Source organism: Protomyctophum bolini (genome assembly GCF_963924005.1).
Source record: "Protomyctophum bolini genome assembly, chromosome: 16".
Classification (NCBI taxonomy): domain Eukaryota; kingdom Metazoa; phylum Chordata; class Actinopteri; order Myctophiformes; family Myctophidae; genus Protomyctophum; species Protomyctophum bolini.
In genome coordinates, this window is record NC_137877.1 from 20619687 (window position 1) to 20647136 (window position 27450).

Sequence of the window (27450 nt, forward strand, 5' to 3'; positions counted from 1 at the left end):
CTAAATACTTTGACGTTAATGTCAACAAAGTCCACACCCACAACACCAGATGGAGTTCAACAAACCATGTGCAACCCTCTGGTCCATAGCTCTAATGCCGTCCCATTTAGAGCTATGTTGCATGGATTTCCTCAACAAAATGAAGAAAATTGTTGCAAAAAACTAACAAACAAAAGAACATGTTTATATTACTCCTAAACATTTTGCCAAACATCTCACACAGTCCTATCCTCCTGGTGGAGACCTGTGCCCAGTAGGGCACTTTTTCTAGTTGTAGGCTACATGTTATGGTGAATTGAACATGATGGTGGACCCTCTTGTATACAAGTGTAGTGCTTTATTGGGTCGTCCACTCACTGTTAACAGTTTTTGTATTGAGTTGTGCTTGAAATTGCACTGTAATTCTGCAAACTGTTAATAAATACTTCAATCAATCAATCAAAACCGCCAACACAGAAACAAAAACAATCAACGCAGCTGAGCTGGGTAGCAGCAGGCTACTCACTGTTTGAAGGTCTATGATAGTGAATGATTAATTCAGTTAGTTGCACTGCATCTCTTTGACTCCAGGATGTGTTCCAGCCGCGTCTTCTCAAGGTTAAGGTTTTACTATCCTAATTTTGGTTTGGTTAGCCAATCCAACAGATAAGATAAGAAGAAAAAACTAAACTTTCACGTCTCGTCTTCTCGGCTCCTGGGCGGGGCACGGCGCGCGCGCGCGCACACACACACACACACACACACACACACACACACACACACACACACACACACACACACACACACACACACACACACACACACACACACAGTGTCATGATAATCAGGCGCTGCTGTGCTGGCTTTAACCGCTTGGTGGCGCAAGACGCTCATCAATTCAGTGAGAAGCACAGCGATTGTTCTCAACAGCAGCAGCAATCCATTCCTAATGTTGTACTAACAATGCAAAATGTTTTGACCTTTTCTGTCTTGGCACTGTCCGAGCAGTGAAGCATTGGCTCTGCTATGTTTGACATTTATAAAAATGAATAAGAATGAATGACTTGTTATTTTAAGCCTACATTAAAACAGGCTAAAGTCTCTTAAGTGTGTTTGGAGGCGTGATTTTGTAGACCTTGTCAATTTAATCGCATTATTGCTCTTGCCATCATCTCTTTGAACATAATAGCCTAATTAACACCCACACGAACAACATGAGCTCGAGTTCCCACGCTGAGAGTGGCAATTAAATTCTCAGATTTGACACTCAGGCTAAATAACTAGTTTAAGTACACGTACGTGTACGTAGGCCCTATAGCTTGCAGATGGCCTACTGAGTAGAATTAGGATTTGTGACAAGACAGCAGAAGTATGAAGGGTAGACCGTGTCCTTGAGAATGACGACATGCACACGCGGCTCCTCCGATCTTCTTGTTCTAAATCAGTGGCTCTCAGCCCCTCAAACTTTTTTACGTCAAGGACAGGACCCCCACATTAATATACCGGTATATTTGGCTACGGTCGGACGCAGGCGGTGGGCCCAATCTGAAAATATTTTAAAAATATCTATGGCTATGGTTGAAGTGGTTTTGCTAGTGTAGTGGGGAGTCTGGGGACCCTGGAACGCCCACAAGGACCACTAGGGGTCCCCGGACCACCACTTTGAAAACGTGAAACCTGTTTTAAAAGTGAAGTGGAAGTTCAGGACTTTTTTGGTATTAGACACACACACACACACACACACACACACACACACACAGAGAGAGAGAGAGAGAGAGAGAGAGAGAGAGAGAGATAGTCTGCGCGTCTCGCGCTCATCCATCCAGGAGCGCGCATGCAGCGCGCCGATATTGGCTTGTTGGACTGTTGGAGTATCCAAGCGCAGCGCAGGGGGAGCGGAATGGATAGAGAAGGATGACGTTGTAGCTGAAGAAAGACTCTCAACAGGCAGCACTTAGAACTAGAGAGAGGAGGAGGCGAGAGGACCGCGTCCAAAACGGCTCAATGCGCGGACGGTGGCTATCGTATATGACCATAGCCAATAGACGTTTTATTTGTTTGTTTAGTTGTCGGATCTTATTATAATGACGTTGTTTGGGATTAAGTAGCCTAAAAGCACTCCCCCCTAAAAACAGTTTTTTTAACTGGACTTGGCGCAACTTGCGAGCACCGTTTCAAATCGACAAAGCTGCAGCTATACGTTAAGAGACCGCCACGACCGCCTTATTTTTTGCATTGAAATTTAACAACAGCCAAATTAATAGGTGTCTCTTGTTTTGCCCAGGGAGGGAATTCACTTTGAAGAACTTTAGGCGGACGGATACCTTTGGGAGGATTAGAACATCTGTGAATGGAAGAGAATGGTTCCACCTGCCCTGCACGGTTAAGTGAGCTATTGCCTTTGGAGGAAGGTAAGGAAAAGTTATTAGCCAGGGATATATAGGCTACAGTAGCTATAGCCTACCACTGTTACTTCAGATTCATTACACCGCTTACATTTGATGCACGACTGCAACATTTATTGTTTTTTTCCCTCCTCCAAAATGCTCTGTTCCCTCAGGTGACCACAGCAATGTCTCTCCCTCAGCCTTCCAAAGAGGATTTAAGCGCCGCTCATCTTGAATAAAACCCAGAAAGTCATCCAAGATGGGAACACTGCAAACGCTCTTGTTTCTTGTAGTCCTGCACCAGGTGAGGTGATGGCGACTTAGTCATTTATATGACAAGTGATTTATGAGAGCAGCATTCAGGTAGCCTACTGGCATATATAAGGCTAGCCAGGCTACATATTATTTCTCCATATTGTTGGCTTGAAGCTGCAGAGCATGTTTTGCATTTTCCCCAGCAGGTAATGAGTACCTATGAACGCCTTTTATTATTATTATTATTATTATTATTATTATTATTATTATTATTATTATTATCCTAGTTTTAACAATACATTACATTATCTCGTGTTATTCATCTTCGATGCTTAGAGAGTTGTTTTAAACATGTTATGTTAGCTGAAGGTGTTGGCAATTTTCTAAAACACTATCATAATAAAAACAAGTGGCTAGTTAGTAGTTATTAATTTTAAATACATCTCAGCATCAATGTAATATACTGTGTGTGTGTGTGTGTGTGTGTGTGTGTGTGTGTGTGTGTGTGTGTGTGTGTGTGTGTGTGTGTGTGTGTGTGTGTGCGTGCGTGTAGCCTATTTCAGTTTAACTGTATTTTGGTGAATTGCATGAAATTTCAATACCGACCTTGTTAACTGGGATTCCAAATTTAAAGGGCTGTGATGTTGGCACATGACCAACAATATTAGGCTATATATAATATTGTTGAATAATATTCAGCAATATGCAAACTATTATGTTCATTATACTCTGATTGAAGCATTCAACTATATGTTTATTTTTCTTTGCCACTGTGAGGCTTACTTGAAAAACTGTACAATTTGTACAAAAGTACATTTTGTACCAAAATCCAACGGATTACCTTATTCCAATTAAGAGTTATTTGTCATTTATCACACTTATTATAATTACACTGCATTGTTAAGCATTCTGTATTATTAAAAACAATGAAAATGTAGTTAAATAATAGCTCAGAAACTGCTAAGATTCCGCAGGGTCTTCACTCTTGAGGACAGGGGTTATTCCTTTCTATTCTTATATCATCTCTGTTGGGTGGAAACCTCACGTCTAAAACTGTTACTTTTAAGGATTCAAATTAGATTCAACACTAGCTATAGTAGATCTACAAGCTGAAAACACATCGCTTCGTAGTTGTATGTCAGACTGCAGTCTGGTACCGTATTTTGGACGGCAGCCTCTGTAGTTTAACGTCTGATTTATAGGTCTCTCACCGAAAACAGGCGATCTACAAGCTCACAACGCTGTGAGCTTGTAGAATCTACAAGACGATCTACAATGTAGATCGTCTATTCTCAGTGTGAGACAATGCCGCAACCAAGTATGAATGTTATAGAGTGTTATAGAATCATCATTCATGACCAGGCCATCAGTATTATTATCCGCTTTCACAATCACTTCATCATGTGGCCATTTGTGGTAAATAGCAATCAATTTATTTCACTTTCCTCCTATGCACTTGTGCAGGTTTGACCCTCTTGGTTTGAACCTCAGGCTTTTGATGTTCAAATAGTTTTTGTTGTAATGAGATAGGTCTGGGTCAACGACAAGCGGGGCCAAAGAGAATGACAGTCAAGTGCAGCGACATGCGGCTGTGAGGAATCACAAGCCACAAAAGCTGTTTCCAAAGCTCTTGAGTCTGTATTTGCATGAGATAAACATATACAATATGACTGAATCATAAGTCCACACTTAGCCATGGGAAATTATTTTGTATTTACCGAAGATTGTGCGTCTTAAGCTGTTGCGTGAAAGCCCCGTTGTGGCCTTTAATGCTATTTTCATTGCATAACTAAGCTCTCCAAAGAAAGATCACACGATTTAGGGACATATTAAAAATGGTTTTAATAATCGTTTTTCCCCAGCAAAGGCTACAGATAGATAGATACTGTCCCGCATTGGGTAGCTGAATATAGCTAACACTTTATCGGCCTCAATGCTTTATTGAGTTTAGCAATGCCCCGACACGAACCGAAAAATGATTGAATATGTTTTTTCCCATCAATGCCATCCTCAGCGAGGTGCCTCCTTAAAGATAGCCTTGAGGTGTGCCGAATGCCGATGCTAGCCACAGACCACTGTCTGTCTGGTCTGAGCTGAGATTGTAATGGGCCATGTGCCTTTGGGAATTCTCCCTCCAGAGAGACAGAGCCTGGCTCCCTGGAGTGTCTTCCTTCACACGCCTCAGTACACCCCCCCTCCCAGCGGAACCCACTGCTGACTGCCGGGGACATATTGGCCCTTATTAAATACCATCCTATGTCACGGATGTTGGCAGATGCTTCAGCAGCAAGCCAACGCTCACGCACGCACACACACACACTCACATGTGTGCACGCAAAACATGCATCGTACAGTGAGAAGTGTGGCCACGGCATCCATCTGTGCCGTACCCCGGGGACAGATAAGAGGGTCAAAGCCTCGCTATGAGAATCTATTCTTCCTTATGACATCTTCTGCAGTCTCAACCTCTGAGGAGTGACAGCAGAACAATGTAGATGAGGACAAAACCTACTTGAGCTTTTTGCTCTCTGCCACCCCACCCTCCCCCACCACCACCACCACTCTCTCCGCTTTCATTCTGCAGATTTTAGGCAGAGAGAGTGAGGTGGGGTGGAATCTGTGTTTGTGACACAGAAAAGCCCTGAGTGTGTTAGTTTAAACAGGGAGAGTGTTTCGCAACACTGCTCTGGATTAGCAGGCGAAGAGACAATGACAAAGTCTATTAGGCCTCGGTGTCTGATTGACTGACTGCTAGGGAAGCGCTGCTGTTTGGTAATATTATGTCACAACAAAGCATCCATGAGGGGGCCTGTGCCAAGCGGATCAGTGCTAGCATAAAAATGCATCGCGTGCAGTGTTTCCCTCTCCTCTTAATAGAAGTGACTTTGGGCTTGTTTTTCCTTTAAGTCACTTGTAAATAATGGTAGTTTTAGGCTTGTTTCTAAAGTGTAGTTGATTATTTGGGCTTGTTCTCTAATGTTGTCGTCAAGGACCTCAAAATGAATATGTATTTGCTTACCGGTATTTCTCTCACAAAATCTGGCCCAGCACAAGGCCAAGGATATGCAGACAGAAGAGCGTGATGCAAGAAAGTGACATGGTTCCGGCTTCACATGAGCGAACAGGAAGACATCTTGTCTCCTTGTCTGCTGGTTCTATACCAATTGAAGTCATTCCTACAACGTAAACGCAACGGGCATCACATTTAACCACTTAAGCTACTACAACTATAGTATATATATATATACTTCACTGTACTACGAATAGTGAAATTAACCAGTCTCTAAACTTGCAATACATCATGGGTGCCACGTGCTGTGAGCTTGTAGCTCTGCTATTTTCCACTGTTACTGATTGCTTTCTTTTTGGTAAATTTCCACCTATATAATGACATGTCCAAAATATGGATGACAGGTTGAAACTCATTGCAATGTTTCATTTGAAGCGTTTATCATGGAAATTCTATAGAATGACAATATCAGAAATAGATTGGTACTGTTAAGTCTGTGCAGTTTTGTATTCTCGTACGGTAATCACAATCTACCAGAGCATTTTATTTATTATTATTATTATTATTATTATTATTATTAAATATTGTCCCATGCATTCATTCTTTTTGTAGTACAACAGACTAAAGAAAACAATTTAGACTTTGTCGTACGACATCGTTGTGGCCCGGACAGAGCCGTTCTGTAAGCTCACAAGGCGTCGCATTTCCAACACGTTGTGAGATCTGCTATTTTAAGTAAGGCGACACCATCCTAATGACGATGGAGCATATATCTTGGGCATGAGCCAGTGCAGCTCAATTCAAAGTCGGGAAAAAAGGGGGTTCTTTTTTCTTTACACGTTTATCCCTGTCTCCCCAACAAAACACAAAGTCTTGGTAAATTCCCTCTCTCTCCAAGGGCCCCTTCACCCTCTTTTCCCCTTCTCCCTCACGCTCAATTAGGTCCGAGTTCATTATTTATTTATTGTATATTTAAAGGCAACCGACACCGGGCGGGACGACGTGTAATAAAATGTACAGTGGTGGTTGTGGGGAGGATTAGCAGGATGCCTCTTTAATCTCGACGCCTCTGATAATACGGCATGGGCTGATTGATTAGTTTTTCAGGAAGCTTATGTCAGAAAAACCTAATCCGTCTTTGGATTGTGCCACAGCCTTGTAAGGTTTTTTTTTCTCCCCTCTCCTCCGTTGCTCCGCCACTTTATCATGGCGGCGAATTACAGAGCTGCTGGGCTGTGATAAGGTCCTCGTTCATTCAGAGCACCCCCCCATCCCATCCCATCCTATCCTCCCCAAGCGCCCTCCCCCCTATGCACACACACTGCGCACGCACGCACGCAAACACACACACACACACACACACACACACACACCAACCCCCTCCCTCTCTATCCCTCATATTAAAAAAGAGAAAAGAAACAGTGTTTATATTCTTCACACCCCTGGCGCAATGGTCCTGCTCCTCACACCCCTCTCTCAGGATTTTGCCTTGTAAAAAAGCGGGCGAGAGAGGGACGCAGAGAGAGAGGGGGGGGGGGGGGGGACAGAGAGGGAGAGAGAGATAGTCTTAACGACTTTCAACCTGGCTGACAGCCCTGTTTTGGGCATGTGTTTTAGGCGAACATGTTCCAAAGTGTCACATTTCAAATGTCTTTACAGAACATGCATAGGAAAATGTAAGACCCATGAAAACCCATTAAGACGTGAGGCCGATTCTACAAATACCGTATAATTCTGTAGTTCTCACAGTTTCAAGATTTTTCAAAAATGTAAAAAAATAAATAGCAGTTGTATAAGCTTGCAGCACGTCGCTGTGAGCTTGTACATCTGCTATTTTTGAATAGCCAACGCTACAAACTAAAATGACACGCAACCGCTTTCCCGATTTTAAGTAGCAAACCAAGCTATTATTATTCTATCAAAATACGACAAAGTATAATACTGTATGGCTTATGTGGTTAAAATCTCAAAATAAATAACTAAATACCAGTGAAATTTGTAGGGAAGAGAAGACCAAAGAATGTCTCTGAAGGGACAGTGGTGGCATTCAGCCTGGCAGACTGTTAGAAACATCTGTGGTGGGTATTGATTAAACATGGATCGACTGATGCGCATGCCGGGCCTGTATGTGCGTATTAGACCAGGTGGACATGGGACGCGACGTCCAGGGAATCATTTTTGGAGCTTTACCACCCCTGCCGATGTGTATCTGTGCTCATATTGGGGTCACAGTCTCTCTAGCCAGAAGGCTCGACGTGGTAATCCCTCATAAACAATACTGTCTGTGACATTTGCAGTTCTCAGCCCATATGTTTGGTCTCCTCGGCCCTCTGAACCAAAGGTTGGCCATTTCCCTGGGAGAAATTCTGCCAGCCTGCGTGGCTTTCCGTACGCGTAGACGAGCGACAGTAACCACCACGCCACGGACCGTATTGACAGGACTGCAACGACCTACCAATATCCCATCTTCAGTTCATCAGTCATAATTCTGCACGCACTGGCAATAAATCCATTGATACGTTTCAGCTGTTGAAATGAAGACCAAGAGGAGGTGTGTGATTGATAGGCCTCTAGCTATTGGTAATGGCGACCGTATTGACAATGACCCCTGATAGTCTTGCATACAGCAGGGGAGGCCGTCAAAGCGTGCATGCAGTACTGCATGCGTGCATGCAGGACTTCTCCTGCTGGGCTCCTCTCATAATAGTTAACCACAATGTACTTTGTCATAGAACAAATAACAAAAACAGCACATGTACAAGCTCACAGCACATCACATCATATAGGCTACTGTAGCTGCTTTTTGCCAGGTGCTTGAAAAGCGCCTGGAATACTGGATTTGCTATTACCTCTAGTAGCGACCGTAGTAGACACTTTTTCATGATTGGCTGCCTCGTCTCTAGGCTGCCTTTAAGCCAATGGGACATTTACCCATAAAAGCCATCGTCTGAACGGCATAAAACCCATACTCTGAACGCTGCAACGTGAAGGCATGAGCTGAGGCAGAGGCTGCGGCACACAGACTGATTACTGTAGATGTTCATAAACGAGAGCTTTCTGCACCTGGCAGTTATGTTTTTCTTTGTTTCTTTCCCTTTTAAATTTTTTTTAAAACTTTGAAAACCTTGAAATCTTTATAAATAGTTTTGACCCTTTTTAGAAATTGTAGATTTTTAAAGAATGTTTACAATTACTTAATTAATTAATTAATAATTATAAATGACGTATAAAAATGCCCAAATGCCTGCCCAAAACAGGGATGCCAGGTTGAAAGTCTTTAATGCCCAGTTTGCACACGATGACAGAGGCCCTCCAAGCCACTGCAGTCTTGCAGTTCTCTGAGTTCCCCACACAATAGTTAATGCTTACGATGGATGAAAGTGCTGAGCTTTTCCGATAGAGGGGGTGGTGGTGGTGGTGGGGGGAGTGCTCTGCCGGTCACACCTGCTCTGGCGTTAGGGACATTATGTTTAAATATGATGTTGAATTAGCCGCTTTTTGGTCCACAGTGATGAATTTTAATGGCGGACATGAAGCCCAAGGCACGGCGTTCGATCTAGATGCTCCGCTGCCTTATGGCTGTGTCATTAACTCTCAGCAGGATCAGCGTCATCCTAAACCCTTGCTGTTGGGGTGGAAACCGTGTATGTCCAAAACGGTTTCCCTTTGGGAAATGGGGAAGAACAGTGTGTTCCAATGTAGTCAACAGTCACAAGCTTTCCTTTGGTCCTTTACTCGTCGTTTCGTATCGTGCAGTGTTTTGAGCTTGTGGATGTGCTTTTTGATGCCTTTGTGTGACGCTGTAGCATGATCATAATTTGGATTAGTTTTTACGTCTGGATACCCCATCCAGGACAGGCCTCAGACGCGCCTCCTTGGGAGACTTGGCTCAAATCTGAACCCATTCAATTTGGTGTTAGGAACCTGTTGCGACCACATGTCCTTGCTGATGTCGAACCCAGGCAAGGTTCGAACCCACAACCTTCCGCATGGCACGCATACCGGTATGCTCTATAACCACTACACTACGGCGCCAGGGCGGCCCCCTATGATTTATAAAAACACAATAAGTTAGAATATGGAGATAAGAGGTTTCAGCCTGACCGCGACAATATTGAGTAGCTCTGCATCTCAGCATCTTCTCCCTTGTCTCCCCCCCACCACCACCACTTACTCAATGCTGCTAAAAACAAGTCATTAATTACTGGTAGTTTCTGTCTTTGTCCAACTCCTGTGTGTGTAGAACAGATTCTCATCCTGTTTTATAAGCTATGAACCAACAATCCTCAAGGACCCCAACCCATCTGTCCCCACAACAATATATACTGTATATATTAGTATATAAGAAGGCATAACACAGTCCTTTGATTTGTACAAAAACAGAAGAGAAACTTAATTGCGAAAGCAGTGAGCACTTACTATGAGACCTAGCAGATCATGTCTGTCTGTGTGTCTGTCTGTGTGTGTGTGTGTGTGTCTGTCCCGCTATACATCCAAATATGGAGTGTGTTGCATCAGCAATCACTCAGCTCCATATAGGGCACAAAAGGGGCCAGGTCCACATATACAGTAACAGCGGGACAGACACACAGACAGACAGACAGACAGACAGACATGATCTGCAGGGTCTCAGCTGCGTTCGCTTCCCGCGTTTGCGCGTCTTACTGGTATTTAAAGGACACGGAAAAGGTTCCATATTATAATGAGCATTAGTGAGGACCAATCTATGGAAATAGGTTGAAAATGGGTGAAGTTGTGCTTTAGCTGAGCGCCGTTTTTGCGCACCGCAAATAGCTTAAACCTTTCTTAAATTTCTATGAACTCTCACTTTATGAAATGTCACTTACTACTTTGATACATTTGACAAACATACACTATACTGCTTTTTTAACATTTCATAGCCACTAGTGAGTGGTCTGTTTAGGCTTATAGGCATGGGTTTGGTGGTTAAGCTTAGGGAGTGTGAGGATTTGTGGAGGGCATTCGCCATGCAGTGTTTGGGCAGAACCCATATGACTGTGACCGCGTACGGTTCACATCTAAGGTACAAATCCCACCGTTCATTGGGTCCATCAGCAGGACTGCCGTCATTTCAAGTGTGACTGTCTCTAGCGACAACCCCCTCCCTTCGTTCTAGTTGAAGTCAATAATGCAGCATCGATACAACAGTGTATTATTAACCACTTGAGCCTCACAACGCGACGCATTTTTGTGAGCTTGTAGATTGACTATTTTCAGCTAATAGATTTGGTGTACTCTGCCATAGACAATGCATAGATAGAACCTCGCCGCTACTGGTGTGAATTCAGCGTAACAGTAAGGCTTGATGAGCAATGTGGCCCTATATAGCCAGGAGTTTTGATTGATTGATTGAAGTATTTATAAGTATAAGTATTTATAAGTAGGATAACAGTTTGCAGAATTACAGTACATTTCAAGCACAAGTCAATGCAAAAACTGTTAACTGTGGACGACACACTGATAAAGCATTACACTTGTTTGCAACAGGGTCCACCCCTTTCAATTAATCAGAACATTTAGAGACGTACAAAAAAGAATCACACCCGTGTGAAATGAGGGGTGCTAATATAGTAAAGTCTAACTCATGTTGATTAGGTGATGTAATGGTGATGAAAAACAAGCGGTGCAAACACAAACATTAAACGCCATTAACAATAAAGAGACAATATGACGTAAACGACACATTATGACGTAAATGTTCCCTTCATTATCAATGCGTGCAAAACAAACATTGAACTAAAGACAAGTTTATTGAGGGGCTAGCACCCCTCAATAAACAGGAAATCATGTAAGGAGGCAAATAGCATATCTCCTGCCTCTGTAGCGTAAGGTGGCTTGATGTACATCCCCAGCCATGATGTACTGTACGCGTACACCCGGTTGGACATGACACACAGGGAGGAATCTCTAGTCTTTGGTATGAACCAAGGAGCAAAGCCCCTTCACTGGAATTGAAGCTCACTTCCGAGTTCTCGTTACCAACCCTTATCATCTTACATCATCGCAATATCATAACATAACACCATATGCCGATTTGCTCAGTGACAGACAAAACAAACATTAAACTCTGTTCATTGTTAATGACATTTAATTTAATGTTTGTGTTAGTGACAAAACAAACATTAAACTCTGTCCATTGTCAATGGCGTTTTTAATGTTTGTCTGGACAAGACAAACATTAAATCGGTACAGTATATAGGAGGGGCTAGCCCTCAATAATAATACTACTAATAATAATAATAATAATATTTTTTATCCCCAAAAACTATTCTTGGAATATTTGTTTAAGAGCCATCGATAATTACAATTAATTACTTGCGCAAGCAGAGCGCGCAAGTACTAGTTTCGCCCAGGACTCGTATGCACCGTCCCAGCCATCCCGCCAATTTTGATGCGTATGCACCGTCCCAGCAAATGACGTAATGACTAATTGTGCCTGATATGGCAGTGGTGCCAGATTACATACATGTATACATAGGAGCATTACCTTTAATCCTCCTGTGAAGTTGCCCGAACGGCCAAGGCTCCAAGAACAGTCAGAAATGCCGTTTCAGGGTATTTATTTCACCCCCAAAACTCCTCCGCCAAAGTCCAGTACAGATTCAACAGGACAATAACAATAATACTGAAAAATGACAAAATTAAATAAACACTTGAGCAAACACTACTGAACAAAACCCAAATGGATAAGAGCTCTCTTCAGGCTGTACCTTGATCCCACAAGGCCCTGTAGCTCTCCCTCAGGGATGTTACCTGTGTCATTGCCCACATCTAACTAACTCACTTGTCCCTGCAGCCTCCCTTAAATAGGGGTGGATCATACCACAGGACACAGAGCAATTAGCAACCTTTCTTCTCAATAAATACTTATAAATAAATACTGCCATAAATAATCCCTTGTATAAAAGTAACCTAAACATACTAAAGATGCGTTACCATTAAACAAATATAAATAAGCATGAACACTCAATGACAAATACTCAAAGCATAAGAAGTACCCCCCCCCCCTCCCCTGCATAGCACTTGGCCCCTTCCTAAATCAAGGGCAATGCCACCAGCAGTGCAGGAGAGACAATTAGCAAACAATCAGTGAACACACAGTTTTCCATACACAAGTTTAAAACATTAGTCCTTGCATGTTATAGAAAGCAGTTTCAAGTGTCTTTGTATATAGGGCACGGGTTGCCCCGTGACACCTCCCAACACTAAAACATATCGTCATTACGTCACCATCGAAAACCAATTACACTCTGGCATTGGGTCCTTTAAGTTTAATCCACATCTTTATTACGTAATCATTGAGAGCTAGTTATACATATACTATGTATGTGTATTATGTATAAAACCAATGGTTTTCGATGGTGGTGACGTAATGACGTAATGACGTAATGTTCCTGAATTAGGAATGTTCTCTGCGGAATCAAGACTTTTTCTCTGCAAATTTCTGTGGAGACTAAATAAGCATAATAAATAAGCCTTCTGATTGTTCCTGGTGTTTTGCGTTCTCTCTCCTACACCTCTGAAGTGTGAGTTCTCCGTTTTACCATCATGTCATTTTTAGCCCTACTCAAGAGCTGTCAGCTCCCTTCTGTCTTTGCATAATTATTTCTTGTGAAGAACCTGTTTTCAGAGCTGCATGTTTCCAAGTAAAAATTTAGAGAACAACAAAAGAAGTGAGGCCTTTTTCGTATTTCGTTTCTTCCTGGAAAGGGCAGCTGTTTCTCCTATATCAGTCAAGGTTCAATCTGCACAGAGAACAGAAACATTCGCTCTGTCAAATTTAGCGTATCTGTCAGGGCGAGACGCACGTACAGGAACGAATCAAGGCACAAAACAGCCGAAACCGTTTTGAATTTATCTCCCCGTTTATACACAGTTCCGAGGTGAACAAAACGTGAAATTGAGGTTGTCAAGAAGAGAGAGAGAAATCGCTCGGCGAGAGAAACGTCAGGATTACACGTTTGAGATGAAAGCGAGAACAAACTGAAAGCTGAACACCAAATGTGTGTGTGTGTGTGTGTGTGTGTGTGTGTGTGTGTGTGTGTGTGTGTGTGTATGTGTGTGACGCGATAAAATACTACAGCTCATTTAACACCCAAGGAGTTCTACAGCACCAAACATGCACTGTTTGCCATCGTTCTGCAGGGAACGAAATGTACATTATTGGTCAAGAAAGTGAAAATTACTGTACACGCTGCGTGTGATGTGGTACAGTATTATCCGCCTGAATCCCTCCTATCAGGCCCTAGGAGGTGTGATGCAGGTGTCGGGGAGGCATGGCAGGAGTCAGTGCTTTGACCATGTAAGGGGATTACCAAAGTGATGATGCGTTAAAAGGTAACACCTGCCTGAAAGTGAAGTGTTCACGCGGCTTTACCGCTGTCAGATGTGGCAGGTGCTGAGATAACACAAGTATTCCAGATTACCTGACGGCTCTCGTCTCGTCCCTTCCCTTCGTCTCCTTCCCTTCCCTTTGCCTCCTCTCCTCTCCCTTCCAATCCCCTCCCGTTCCCTTCGCCTCCTCTCTCCAATCCTCTCCTCCCATCCCATCCCATTCCCTTCTCCTTTCCTCCCCTTTCCTCCCCTTCGCCTCCCCTCTCCTCTGTATATAGGGCTGTAGTGGTTAATGTATGTTTTGTAATAATAATCCAAATCTACAAAGTAACTAGTAATTCAAGTTTTCAAATAAGTAAAAAGTATAATATTGGAATTACTTAAGTGAAGTACAAATACCTCAAAATTGTACTTAAGTACAGTACGTAGTTACTTTCCACCACTGCATCTTTCCGCACCTTCAGCAGAGGGCACGTCTCGTTAGCACCTCTGCATCTTACAGAGACAGCTTATCATCAGGTTATCAATTATAGTTAGCATCATCAGCCACCTGACATCCTACATTTACACCTAATGCTTTTCCACACTAACTTCCCAAGTAACAAAAAAAACGTCCCACTTCACCAAAGCCAGTATTATGTTGTTTTCAAACACGTGTGTGTGTGTGTGTGTGTGTGTGTGTGTGTGTGTGTGTGTGTGTGTGTGTGTGTGTGTGTGTGTGTGTGTGTGTGTGTGTGTGTGTGTGTGTGTGTGTGTAAAAGCATAATCAGAGGGTAGAGGTGCAAAGAAACAACGCACGCCTTTCAGTTACTATAGCGTTGGGATCTTTTAGGATTGTAGTAACAGAGCTGAGCTGTACTGTGGAGTAGGTGAGATCAGATGTATTACTATTCTGATGAAAGCATAGAATTCACCACTGCTTACTCTGTCACCTTGGCTTTGCAATACTTAACTGTATACACATTGACTTAACTGCTAAATGTGTACACAGCTGGTGACTTACTCAATTAGCTGATACTCCATTTGCAAGCTAGCCCTTCAGAAGCTGCCATCATCATTAAGAGATGATGAGGTTGGTATGACAAGAAACATAACACGTTGTCATTGTTGACTTGGAACAGCGGTTCCAAACCGTTTCTTAGCCATAGCCGTCATCACAAAATCACAAAAAATGAAAGTCAGAAATGAATCTAGCAGAATCTGTCAGCACCACTGCCTTAAACATGCAGTGTTGTTGTTAGGAGGAATAAACACAGAAGGCCCCGGGAGGAAGTGAAATAAGAAAGGGGGGGAGTCCAACCGAGTTCCTGTTTCTCGCACAAAAAAGGTGCCCATTGCCCACAGAGGCAAAAACATATGGCTTCCCAGAGTGGTCAGAAATATAGCCGGCAACGTGACTACTATGTACAGCTTACTTAATGCCAACCGTTTCATCCAATGTGGGTCTTCGACTGGTCAGTTAGTGTTAGGGGACACCTGCAGCAGAAGACTTATGGTATTAAAGTAAAGTCTGAGTATTAAGTAGCATCAAGCTGACCATGTTGTGGCCTATCGCCCTCTCATAGATTTCAGGTGGTAATGGCCTTAGGGATTATACTATAGGACTCTAGATAGGCTGCACGTACTGTACATACAGTGCACATGCACTGACGGATAAACGTGCCGACATGCACGCAGTCCACGAATGCGGTCACACACACACACACACACACACACACACACACACACACACACACACACACACACACACACACACACACACACACACACACACGAGTCACGACACAGGCTCTGTACACACACACACACACACACACACACACACACACACACACACACGACACAGGCTCTGCACACACATAAGCAGGTAATGTACACACCCACATACGTACGCTTCCAAGCGCATGCATCCATGCATCAACTCGAGCCCTGAGTGACAGGTAAGATGCCCGCAGTGTGGATTTGCTGTTGCGATCCTCCTCTTTGTGCGGCTGAAACACCTGCCATGTGCTCCCCTGGCCGGCCTCTGATTAAGAGTGATTGCTGTGGAGCGTGAGGCTGTTGCAACCATCAGGGCAGCAATCTATTCTGCAGGAAGGGTGTAGACTGACTGCAGCGCCCTGGTTGCCCAGCTGCCCCGGAGGGCCTCCAGGGCTCCTCTCTCTCTCCCCCCTGGAACCATGCACTTTGTATGCCCCTGTAATGGCAGGGGGAGGATAGGGTGTTGAAGAGACAGGCTTCAGTCAATCTCCCCTAGCAAATTGCAGGTTACCACCACTAGCAGCAACCTGTTCTGTGGTAATTTCATTGATCAACAAGCTCAGAATGTAGAAAACAGAGAGAAAGGGGCGCATCTGTTTGGCTGGAGTAAAAATCCCCAACAAAGTGCTCTTTGGTACAAATGGGTGACAAAATTAATTTGTGAAAAAGGGAAGAGACCAAGGCACTCTTGTGGAAAAATGAAAAGGCCTTTAATTGTCTGGCTAATGCCTGGCAATTATATATATATATATATATATATATATAGAGAGAGAGAGAGAGAGAGAGAGAGAGAGAGAGAGAGAGAGAGAGAGAGAGAGAGAGAGAGAGAGAGATTTGGTGTAGACGGAAAGAAGGAGCATACAAAGTATTACAGACCCCTGGGTGACTCTGGTCAACTAAGTATATGGGGTTTATTAAGCCAGTCATTTACGCGGGACATCCACATTTCTTACCCATAAGAAAGGCATCAAGTTAATGACGCTTCAGACACAGAAAATTAGCAGGGAAATGAATTGCACCACCAACGTGAGGTCAATTTGCACAGATAAATCCATGAAGAACAGTGGAGTGCATCGTTGGAGCTGCACTGCTTGCACCGATGAGCAGGTTAATTACCCATTTTGTTTATTGCGAGGAAGATGTCTAAAACCAATTCTCCCCAGGCACATATCCCCACCTTATGTGCTGGAGGCAGTGGGGGGTTGGGGGGATCGGGTCCATGGAAAAAACACGACAGATGATTATTGTCGTTCTCAAGTAGCAAGGTGCAAAAATAGAACTTTTTGGAGACAATGAAGATGACACAACAGCCCTGATATATAGAAAGACAATAGAGAGGGCTGTGGGGGGACTGCTTTCGAATCATCATGAGTGTGCACAATGTGTGCACAAAACATCAGATTTCCAGTGACGGTATCAAAAACCAGGACTGCAGCCTAGCCCGCGGCCCAGAACCCATCACTGTGGAGCACAATATGTCGCCAGCCGGCTTTAGCTCGCCACAAAAAAAAATGCAATTTAACAGCATCTCCTCAGATGATCCAGCGAGCCAGATGTCACTGGCTTCTTAATAACTTTCTAGAGGCTAGTTCTGGTCACTGTGGCAATTACCTTTATGTCAGGCCTCTAAAAGATATGTCTGCCCATGGGACAAGCAGGCAGCCAGCTCCATAATGCTCATTACAGATGAATGTCCGGCCTGATTCACCCTGACCAGTGTGTGGCTGGCTTCCTATCGCTGCTCCACTGTCAGTCCACGAGTTCCACCATCACCTCTAGTTATTACTGACTGCCGCATTATTAACTCACTGTGCTGTGAGGAAGGATGCAAGCTTTAATGTTGCATTCAAGCAGTTGAGCTTTGTGGATGTGTAAATAGCTACCTTTCCATGCAAGTATGGTTATGAAATATTGTGGCACATACATCACATTAGAAAATCTTAATCTAAGTTTATACATGATACGATTGAAATTCAGAGATACAATATGTGACAAATAGGGAATGGAAATAAAATATGCCACAGCTACATGGATGTGACACAGTAAATCCGTTATATTTTAAATGGACACTTATGGGGCTATATTTCATACTCACCGAGTGTGAGCATGTGTAGAGTTCAGGTTCTACTCCTGAGTCCTAATGCCTACAGAAAGGTACTGTACGTATATCGTTTTTGTCGGTGAAACCTCATTATGTCCAAAACTTACTTCAGGATTCAAATTAAACAAATAGCTAAAGTAGAAGATCCACATGCAAGCTCAAAATGTGGAACTTCGAGCTTGTGGATGTGCTACTTTTAATTGCTTTTGTGTGACACTGCATCAAGTAGGACGATAATTTATGAAAAAACACAAAAAGTTAAAAAATGGAGCGGTTTCTGGCCGACAGCAACAATATGTACAGCCCGTTTAGAGTCTTCCTTGATGTTGGCAGGGTGCTTGCTTTGCGGTGGTTTACTCTGTGTAAATGAGTTGCAGTGTTTTCAGCTCAATAAGTCTGAGGTTTTTATCATAACAATGTGTCGTTTCAAGTTAGTCTATGGACTGCCTATAGCATAGCAACTCAGATTAAGCAATCTTAATTAAGCTTTTGTGGATTAGTTCTCCTTCATTAGACCTTCGATTATTACTTTTTTTCTTGCCATGTGGCTTGTTACATAGAAACTCTTATTCCTGTAGTTTAACTTTAAGGAAGTTTCAGTGTGTGTGTGTGTGTGTGTGTGTGTGTGTGTGTGTGTGTGTGTGTGTGCACACACACACACACACACACACACAGAGAAAGACAGTTCTCTGTGCCTCATCTCTCGCAGGGCGTTAGTATTTAGATGTCCCCTACTACGTGATCCCATGTTGTCATAGCAATTTCCCCAGTTGCTCATGATACTTAACGATGCCTCTCTCATTTACAATTATAATCATCCTCATACAAAGAAGCTCACCTGAGGTTTTACACGGATAAAAAGTACAATGTGGTTTCCCCCTCTTGAAGCTGCTCCGTTTGAGACCCGCGATGTGTAATGAATATCTTAGCTGGTAGGGCATATAGACCACAGTGTTGCCATGTATGTTTGTTATAAGCGACTTTACAGGAAAAACAAGCCCAAAGTATAAGATATTCATTAAACATGACAGGTCCCAAGCAGTGCAGCTTCAAGAGGGGCTTGTTTGCCTGAAAAAACAAACAAAAAAACCATATTGGTAGTTTGCAGTTTGTAGGGTTGCAGTGTTTTGGCTTTTGGGCTTGATTTTAAACTAGTGGTTCAAGGTCAAGGACCCCCCAAATGAATATGTATTTGTCCACAGACACCCATCTGAAGATGTTGAGCCAGGGAGCCACACAACCCTAAAATGTTTCAAACATATTCCAAATAATTCCCCCTTTCCCCCCTCGAGATAGCCGATGTAAATGGGTTTAAACTATGTGTGGCATAGTCTCATCTTTTGGGCTTGTTTTCATGAACCCAGTTGCAAATGTTCTTGAAAAATCTGGCAACACTGGTAGACGAGTACCATTCCTTCTGTTTTCGCAGCGGTGGAGCAGTTCCCCCTATAGGGACTAACATTGTCTCACTGATGTTAATGTTCAATGTGCCCCACTATTCATGGCCTTTCAAGGAGCCAAATTGAATTAACAAGCGAAGCTGCCACAAGATGCTGTTAAATTGCGATATCAGTGGGGAAATGTGGGGGAATGGAATTGGTTGATTAAATGCGTGTGAATTTGATGAGCTACGCGGCAGGACGGTTATTACAGTGTTTCCCCATTCATTTGTGTTTATGGGGAATTGTCTTAATTAAGCATCGTCGTGAGGAGTGATAGATAGATGGCCCGGGCCAGTCAGTCAGTCGTCTGTGGGAGAGACGCATTGATTTCACATTATACACATGGGCTCTCAAATAGCACAGCCATTATGCCCCGCTTTCCACATTAACGTGTCGCCACGCAGTGTGGGTCAGCGAACGGCATTCCTTTACAACAAAATTCACATCATAAGTTATGTGCCATTACAACACGCCGGGGTATTTTAATTATTCAACATCTGCCATGGCACATATTGCATTTTTTCATTTGACAAATGGATACAGATGTGGTGGAAATAGTGTGATGCAGTATAACAAAACACATGGCAGTATAGATGGACCTGGATTTTGTCGGCTGTGTACACATGTGCTTCAATTAAGCTTACAGCAAAGATTATAATTAGTCTAGAAGAAGCATTTAGCAGGCTCTGTAAGATTTCAAGCAGCCGCTGCTCAGTGCTTTCACATCTGTTTCTCTCCGTGATCCCTAAAACCGGGCCCGGGGAAAGCCAGCGCAACTAATTACTAATACAACTAGCTAAGCTTATTGCCATGAATTATTAAAGTTTTATCTAAAGTAGACCAGGAATCACTCCTCAAGCTAAACGGGCTTTGAGGTGCAAGGAGGGATGACAGCTCTGCACTGTGTCTGGATTATAGAACTCTTGAGTTGTCCCCACTTTACGACTTTAGAAGTCTGTGCTATTGTTGTTGGGAATATTTAGTTCTCAGAGTCGAGTCTGGGGCGGGGACCCCCAGAGGGGTCCTTCCCAGCAAAACTAGTTAATATATCATCAGAATAAGTTTAACCACTTGAACCCTAATTTATACTTCAGCCAAGCCATAAGCGATTTTGGGCTCTCCCAGCAGGGGGCACATATTCTTTTAGGGGTACCAAACACATTATTTTGTGTACTCATTTAATACGGCGAGACTCTTAGTTTGAAAGCCATTTCACTTGGAAACCAAGACCCAGGAAGTGAATTATCGCTATGTAGCCTAACGGGTGCCACGGTTGTTATTTAATTCACCCAAAACATACATTTCGTATACAGGGATCATATCGTTTAAATAAATTAAGTGAAAATCAAGCTCGTTTTGAGCCAAAAAGATTTATATTAAAAAAGGCATCAAAAGGAGAACTCGGCACAGAGCAGGACCAGGAGACGTCAAAAGACAATCTCTGCGGTATATGAGCTGCAATATTTATTCAGTGCTGCTAGTCCGACGGTAGCTGCACACGATATGTGCATTTTCAGTGCAAAAACTCCCGAAACCGTCTCGACTGAGATTAATTTAAGTCCCAAATAGATATTTTATAGTGCTGGGGACGTAGGGAATCGGGACCCCCTTAGAATGGAGCCTTGTTCCAGGTGGTCCCCGGCAAAATGTGTTAATACAGCATCTCACTCATTATAACCACTTGATTCATACATTATGTTGGCTATTAAAAAATTGCAGTGAGCTGTGTGCTTGTACATCTGCTATTTTTTAACATGAAGAAAAAATCTTTAAAGTATTGGAACATTTTGAATGATTTAGAATTTTTGTTAACATAAATCTTCTCTTCAGGGGTTCCCTGGCACAAACCATTTTTAGATGGGGTCCTTGGCACAGAAACGTTTGACAGCGACTGTTTTAGATTGGAAGACGCATAGTGTCTATATTCATACAGTAGCCTACAGCAGGGATACTCAAATAGATTTACCTGTGGGCCACATTACAAAAATGGCAAGGGGCCAGGGGCCAGTAGATAAAATTACGACATTAATTTCCGCAATTTCCATTTCCGCAATTTCCTCTATTTCCATTTCCGCAATTACCATTTCCGCAATTTCCATTTCCGCATTTCCGCAATTTCCGCAATTTCCATTTCCACCATTTCCGCAATTACAATTTACGCAATTTCCATTTCCGCAATTTCTGCAATTTCCATTTCCATTTCCAACTATTAATGGCAGCTGGGTTTCATCATTCAAATAAAATAGAATTCTGTCCGTTTAGCTATAAAATTATGTCAGGGAATAGGGATACACAGTATATGTCTTTCATTTGCATTGCATCTCCCCCCCAAGCTTTTATTTTCGTTCGAGTAATAGTACAACTCTAATAGTATTACTTAATGTAATTAAAGATAACTTCATTCAGATTTATTTTATTTTTTTTCATTTTCCAGATTTTTTTTTCTTCTTTTTTTTTGATTTTCATTGGTGGGCCAGTCATAATGGTCCCGTGGGCCTGATGTGGCCCACGGGCCTGAGGTTGAGTATCACTGGCCTACAGTATCAGAATTGTAATGATCTGGGAGCAGTTTGCCTATTAAGGCCTGGGGAGATTTCATGCACTCTCTCTGACCTGATTAGTCATTCCAAATATTGTCATTCTCAGAAGATTTTAACAAAAAGTTATAATTTCATAATTGCATTGAAATTGATTCCCATCTCCATTAATTAAACCCTATACTTGGGGGGGGGGGGGGGTGTCCCCAAATGGTCTGTAATTGATCCCCTTTTTTCTCGTTCTCCAAAATAGCAGATCTATAAGCTCACAATGTGTCACAAGAGCTTGTAGATCTGCTATTTTCGCGGAATGTTTGCTAATTGGCATTTACAATTTAAGCATTTAGCAGATGTTCTTTATCCAAAGTGACTTTCAGTAAGCAAGGTAAAAACACTGGGTTTTTAGGGGTTTATTTGTATTATTTACAATGGTGTAAAAACGTGTTATTTAGCACGTAGCACAGCATGTACATTGTACACACACACACACACACACACAAATACTACAAAGGCAGTGTTCTATTTCACCAACAGTCTGTGTTGGATTGGACTGGATTTTATAGTTACTTGTATTGGAAATTAAAGAGCCTGTGTATTGTGCAAATCACAGAGGCGGTCAATGACACACGACACCCCATTTCTGCACGGCGGCAGAATCAGCAGCAGCAATAAACAATAGTTTATGTGCAACGCGCTCTCCTGCTCAAATGTGAATAGAGGTGCAACCATTAACAGGTTTTTAATTATATTACTAAACACTTTTTTCAACATCTATTTTATTCCATATAAAAAATAAATCAACAAAAATAATCTACAAAAAATGTTTTTCACCCCCACCCCCAAGGGGTGCTGCAGCTCCCTCTTCCCATGCCCCTGGATCTCAGTAATCTAGGGATGCAAGGGTTCATGTGGTTAAAACCTCTATGGCCCCATCTTGAGCACGCCTTACCCTTTATCCTTAAACTAATTGCCATATTTTACTACTTGAAAAACATTTTAAAATTGTTCAACTAACCGGTCTACATCGACATGTTGTGAGCTTGTAGATTTGAACTTTTTTAACTATTTTAAAATGTTTTTCAAAATAGTAAGAAATGGCAAATAAGTTTAGGGATAAGGGGTAAGGAGTGGTGCAAGATATAACCCTAGAGCCTAGACTCAGTAAATAACTAATACTTAGTTGATTGGGGAATGGGGACGGCTCCGTACTTGCTCTGCTTCTCCCCATCTACACCAAATCTCTTTGGCGAAAATAGATGACCGTGTTGTGACAACACACTGTGAGCTTGTAGGTCTGCTATTTTCCCTGAACGTTCTCCCCAGAAGATCAGTAATTTACGGGGAAAAAAAAGAAAAGGAAAAGTTTAAATATGGAGATAAGAGGTTTCGGCCCGACAGCAATGATTTAATATACTTTTTTTTTCTGCTTTCTGTCTCACTGATCCTGTGTCCTTGTGTGTTCTCTCTGAAGGTTGCGTGCAGGAAAGCGCAGGGAGGAGCAGCAACGGAAATCATAGAGTGGGGGGAGAGTGAGAGTGAGCAGAAGTTCTCTCCCACAGGGGCCAGCCCACGCATCCTCAACCCCCTGCGGCTGTTTGCCAGGGGCTCCCCAGGGCTCAAGAGCCACATGAGGGAAGTGACATATTTAGAGAACACAGAGGACTTCTGGGACTGGTTATCCAACCAGACAGATGTGCAGGGGACGGCGCAGGCCAGAGCTAAGCGCCGGCCCATCGTCAAGACCGGCAAGTTCAAGAAGATGTTCGGATGGGGCGACTTTCACTCCAACATCAAGACAGTCAAGCTCAACCTGCTGATCACGGGCAAGATCGTGGACCACGGGAACGGCACGTTCAGCGTGTACTTCCGCCACAACTCCACGGGCCAGGGGAACGTGTCGGTCAGCCTGGTGCCGCCCTCTAAGGTGGTGGAGTTTGAGATCGCCCAGCAGTCCACCGCCTCGCTGGAGACCAAAGACACCAAGTCCTTCAACTGTCGCATCGAGTACGAGAAGACGGACCGCAACAAGAAGACTGCCGTGTGCAACAATGACCCGTCCAAGGTCTGCTACCATGAGCATACGCAGAGCCACGTGTCCTGGCTGTGCTCCAAACCCTTTAAAGTCATATGCATCTACATAGCCTTCTACAGCGCCGACTATAAACTGGTGCAGAAGGTGTGCCCCGACTACAACTACCACAGTGAAACGCCCTACTCCTCTACAGGTTGATCTAGCCGTTTGGTAGCATGTGTTCCCCGATTTCTCTCTCTTCCCTAATGTCAACCTGAAATCAACCTCTAACCTACCAACCCCTTGATACCAACCTACACAATGAGACAGCTGGACAGGCAACATGCTTTCTAAATGGAGTTGAACTGGATGCGCCGCTGAATTTGGTTTATATATTCAAATATTTTGTATACTATACCGGCACATAGGATGACACACTAGGTGTCCAGGGACTCTAATCTATAAGATCAGTGGTTCTCAACTGGTTTTGCACCAGGACCTGAGTATTGCATTGACCTTGAAGATGGCAATCTATGTATAGACATAATATTAACCAACAGCAACAAACCCCCCCCCCCCCCTATCTTGGAAGCTTCTATCTATTGGGTCATGATCCACTGGTTGAGAAATGCTAGTCTAGGGGTTGATTTGGTATTGTGAGTTTGCTCCACAGCCCCTGGGCGATCCCATGTTCTGAGACACCTCATCACATGTGTTCCTCTGTAAAGCCTTGGTAATTAGTACTCTGTCCAGATGTGTTCCACTAGGCCAGGCTACCGGCAAGAATGGATTTCCTTCTCAAAGTACATTGGCTGCTTCTGTACCAGTGCTTGGATGTTAACGTTGAAGATTTTTTTTTCTCAGCTAATGAAAAGATTTAATATTTGCAGAAACTATGATTCTCTTAAAGGGCATTTGAATTATCATTCACAAGGAGATTTGTCATTCATAAACTTGGGACTGCTAAACTCTGACTAAATGGTAGCATTTTCTTTGATTGCAGGGCCAGCATGGACTTGGCTATTAATTATAGAACAAAGGTTGTCCACCTGTGTATTTCAGATTTGTTTCAGATATGCAGCATGTTTCAAATGGGCTTGATGAATCAGCTTGGTCTATGACCTAATAACACTGTGCCCGCAACAGTTCTGAATCAAAATTAATGTCAGTATGACAAATCAATTCTGACAGTATCTTGCACATAGTCCTCTAAACCATCACATCGTCTGTCGGGTGGAAATCTCATACTGTATGTCCAAAACTGGAACTTTACACTACATTAAAAAAAACAGCAGAACTACAAGCTCAAATCGCTTGCAGATTTGCTACGTTTGACATTTTTGTGTGACGCTGTGATCAAGTAGGGTGTTAATTTACACAACAAAAAGTTAGAATAAGGAGTTGAGGTTTCTACCCGAAAGCAACGACATGCAGTATGTAATATAAAAATCCCCTTCTCCAGACATGTTGTAAAGAATACTCTATGTTTATGTTGTTTAATGGGGTTTTCCTCACACAAAAAGTGGAAGCCATTTAGTTACTCTGTGTCCCTCAATGAGAAATTCTGTATCGATGAATAAAAAAAGTGCAAATATCACACCCGATCAAAGCAAAGTGGGTTAAGGTTTCATTTGCATATTGAACCGTGATAGGTTTGTGGGATTAGAAGAATGTCATTTGGGTGCTCTGATGGCAGTCTCTGCACAATCAATAGTCATGCCTCCAAGGAGTTAACTGCAGAAAAAAGGGAAAAAAAGAAAACATTTTATTGGAGGACTTCATTATCCATACTTTCGTGATCTGATGGCTTCATGATTTACTTAATAAACTGTGTGGTGCGGTCTTTCCAACGCAATCATGGGATGATGATGATGCAGCAACTAAACCAGTGTGAAAAGAAAACCCCTTTTTTTGCTCACTGGATGTGGACACAGCAGCATGTCCGCCCACAGGAGCCACCATGCAGGCAAATTAATGTGTCAGGGAGAGGCGCGTGATAGCGTTAATTGCAGGACAGGTGGATTTAGTGAAACTGGCAGACAATTAACAGCACTTTGTCATGGTTCTGCCACAGAGCCCTGACATCGCCTGTCTTTAATAGGCTTTAATTAGGCAGAGAATTTTCATTTACTCGTTGCCGGCAGCGAAGAAACTATTTAAAAATATATTTTAAAGGTGAAATGTACAGAATTCTTCCTGAACAACAATGGAATTTAAATTAAGATTGCAGGCACTGCCAAGTATGTCAGATAAATTTAGACCGACTCTAGACTCTAACACGGACAAACAGTTACACCTGCACTTTTTCCATCTACAGTCTACACCAAACTAAAATAGCCAATCGACAAGCTCGCAAGTGCCATGCTTGTAGATCCTCAATTTTTGGCAAATGTTGAAATGTTTCAAAGTATTGCGTCCCCTCTCCAATGAACAAATCATGAAAATATGCCATCTCTTACAAATCAAATTCCAAATTGTTACTTGTAAATTCATCTGCACAGTAACTGCCATAAGCAGTGTTGTTAGTCATACACATCCAGGGCTTAGGGTAGGGCCTGTGCCATTGACCAAATACACGCCAATCAATTGAGTCAAGTAAATATGGAAGTTTGAAAGAGTCGTTTTATTTAGTTTGTAAATGTCTTTTCCTGCACAACTGTAAATTACACTGTAACGTGCTACGAGTGAAGAGAGTGTGATAAAGGAAATAAGTCGAAGTTGATCTATGTTGATGTTTTTAGTTACAGCTCTTTCGTGCAATGCAAAGTGTATATGTGTAGAAGTCTCAGTAATTCTAAATCTAAATGTGTTACTTATGGCTTAAGAGTAAATGATGTCACTTCTACTTTCATTTCCCCAGATACAGTAAATATATCTATATATATAAATTGTTCTTTATTTTTTTGGCGTTTGTTAAAACTAGTGGTATCATATAGCCGTGTCATATTCATTGCCATTTATATAGACTGCATTTTTTTGTAAAACTCGCACTGTATACAGCAGCTGTATTGATTTTTTGCTTGCTTAAAGATGGAGTGCCATGATTTTTTCCCACCATAAAACATGATCATCACGTCTTTGTTATATAAGGAGGAAGAATAATTATTTCAAAAAAAAGTGTACAGCATTTGTTAAAATGTCGTTTTTATGTGTGCACGCCCACCAGTTCAAGTATGCCTGGTGGATGGTGATCCACCTGAACTGAAGCCACACCCAATGCTGTTGTTGTATGATAAAAGGAGAGGGGCTGATAGTGTGATGTCACTATAGTCTTTTTCATTGGCACGTTTGACTGTCAATTAATTAAAAGACATGATTGCATATAACCACACCAAGGGGTCTAATGAAGCACTGTCACATCTAAACACATGAAAAATTGTCAAAAGTACAAAAATCACGGCACTCCATCTTTAATATTGTTTCAAAGTATTTTCTTTTCCTCGCCTGTAATATAGGATAAGATCACTGCTGTGTGTATAGTGTAAGTAAAAAACAAAAGTTCATTTTGGAATATTTGATTCAGTAGGGGGTTTGTTTTATTAAAATAAAATTGTTTGTAAAGATCAATTATAGGTTGTTATGACATTAAACCTTATTTGAACTTGACTCTTC

At 42.5% G+C, this 27450-nt stretch overlaps 1 protein-coding gene across 1 annotated transcript; it reads left to right on the forward strand.

Moving 5' to 3' along the window:
• The first annotated feature begins 1919 nt into the window (after positions 1 to 1919).
• Positions 1920 to 27355, forward strand: nxph2a (neurexophilin 2a). The gene is made up of 3 exons (XM_080786336.1): positions 1920 to 2390; positions 2540 to 2670; positions 23299 to 27355. The coding sequence occupies exons 2-3, from the start codon at positions 2626 to 2628 to the stop codon at positions 24055 to 24057; spliced, it is 804 nt and encodes a 267-aa protein (XP_080642462.1). The 5' UTR covers positions 1920 to 2390; positions 2540 to 2625; the 3' UTR covers positions 24058 to 27355.
• The last annotated feature ends 95 nt before the right edge of the window (positions 27356 to 27450 follow it).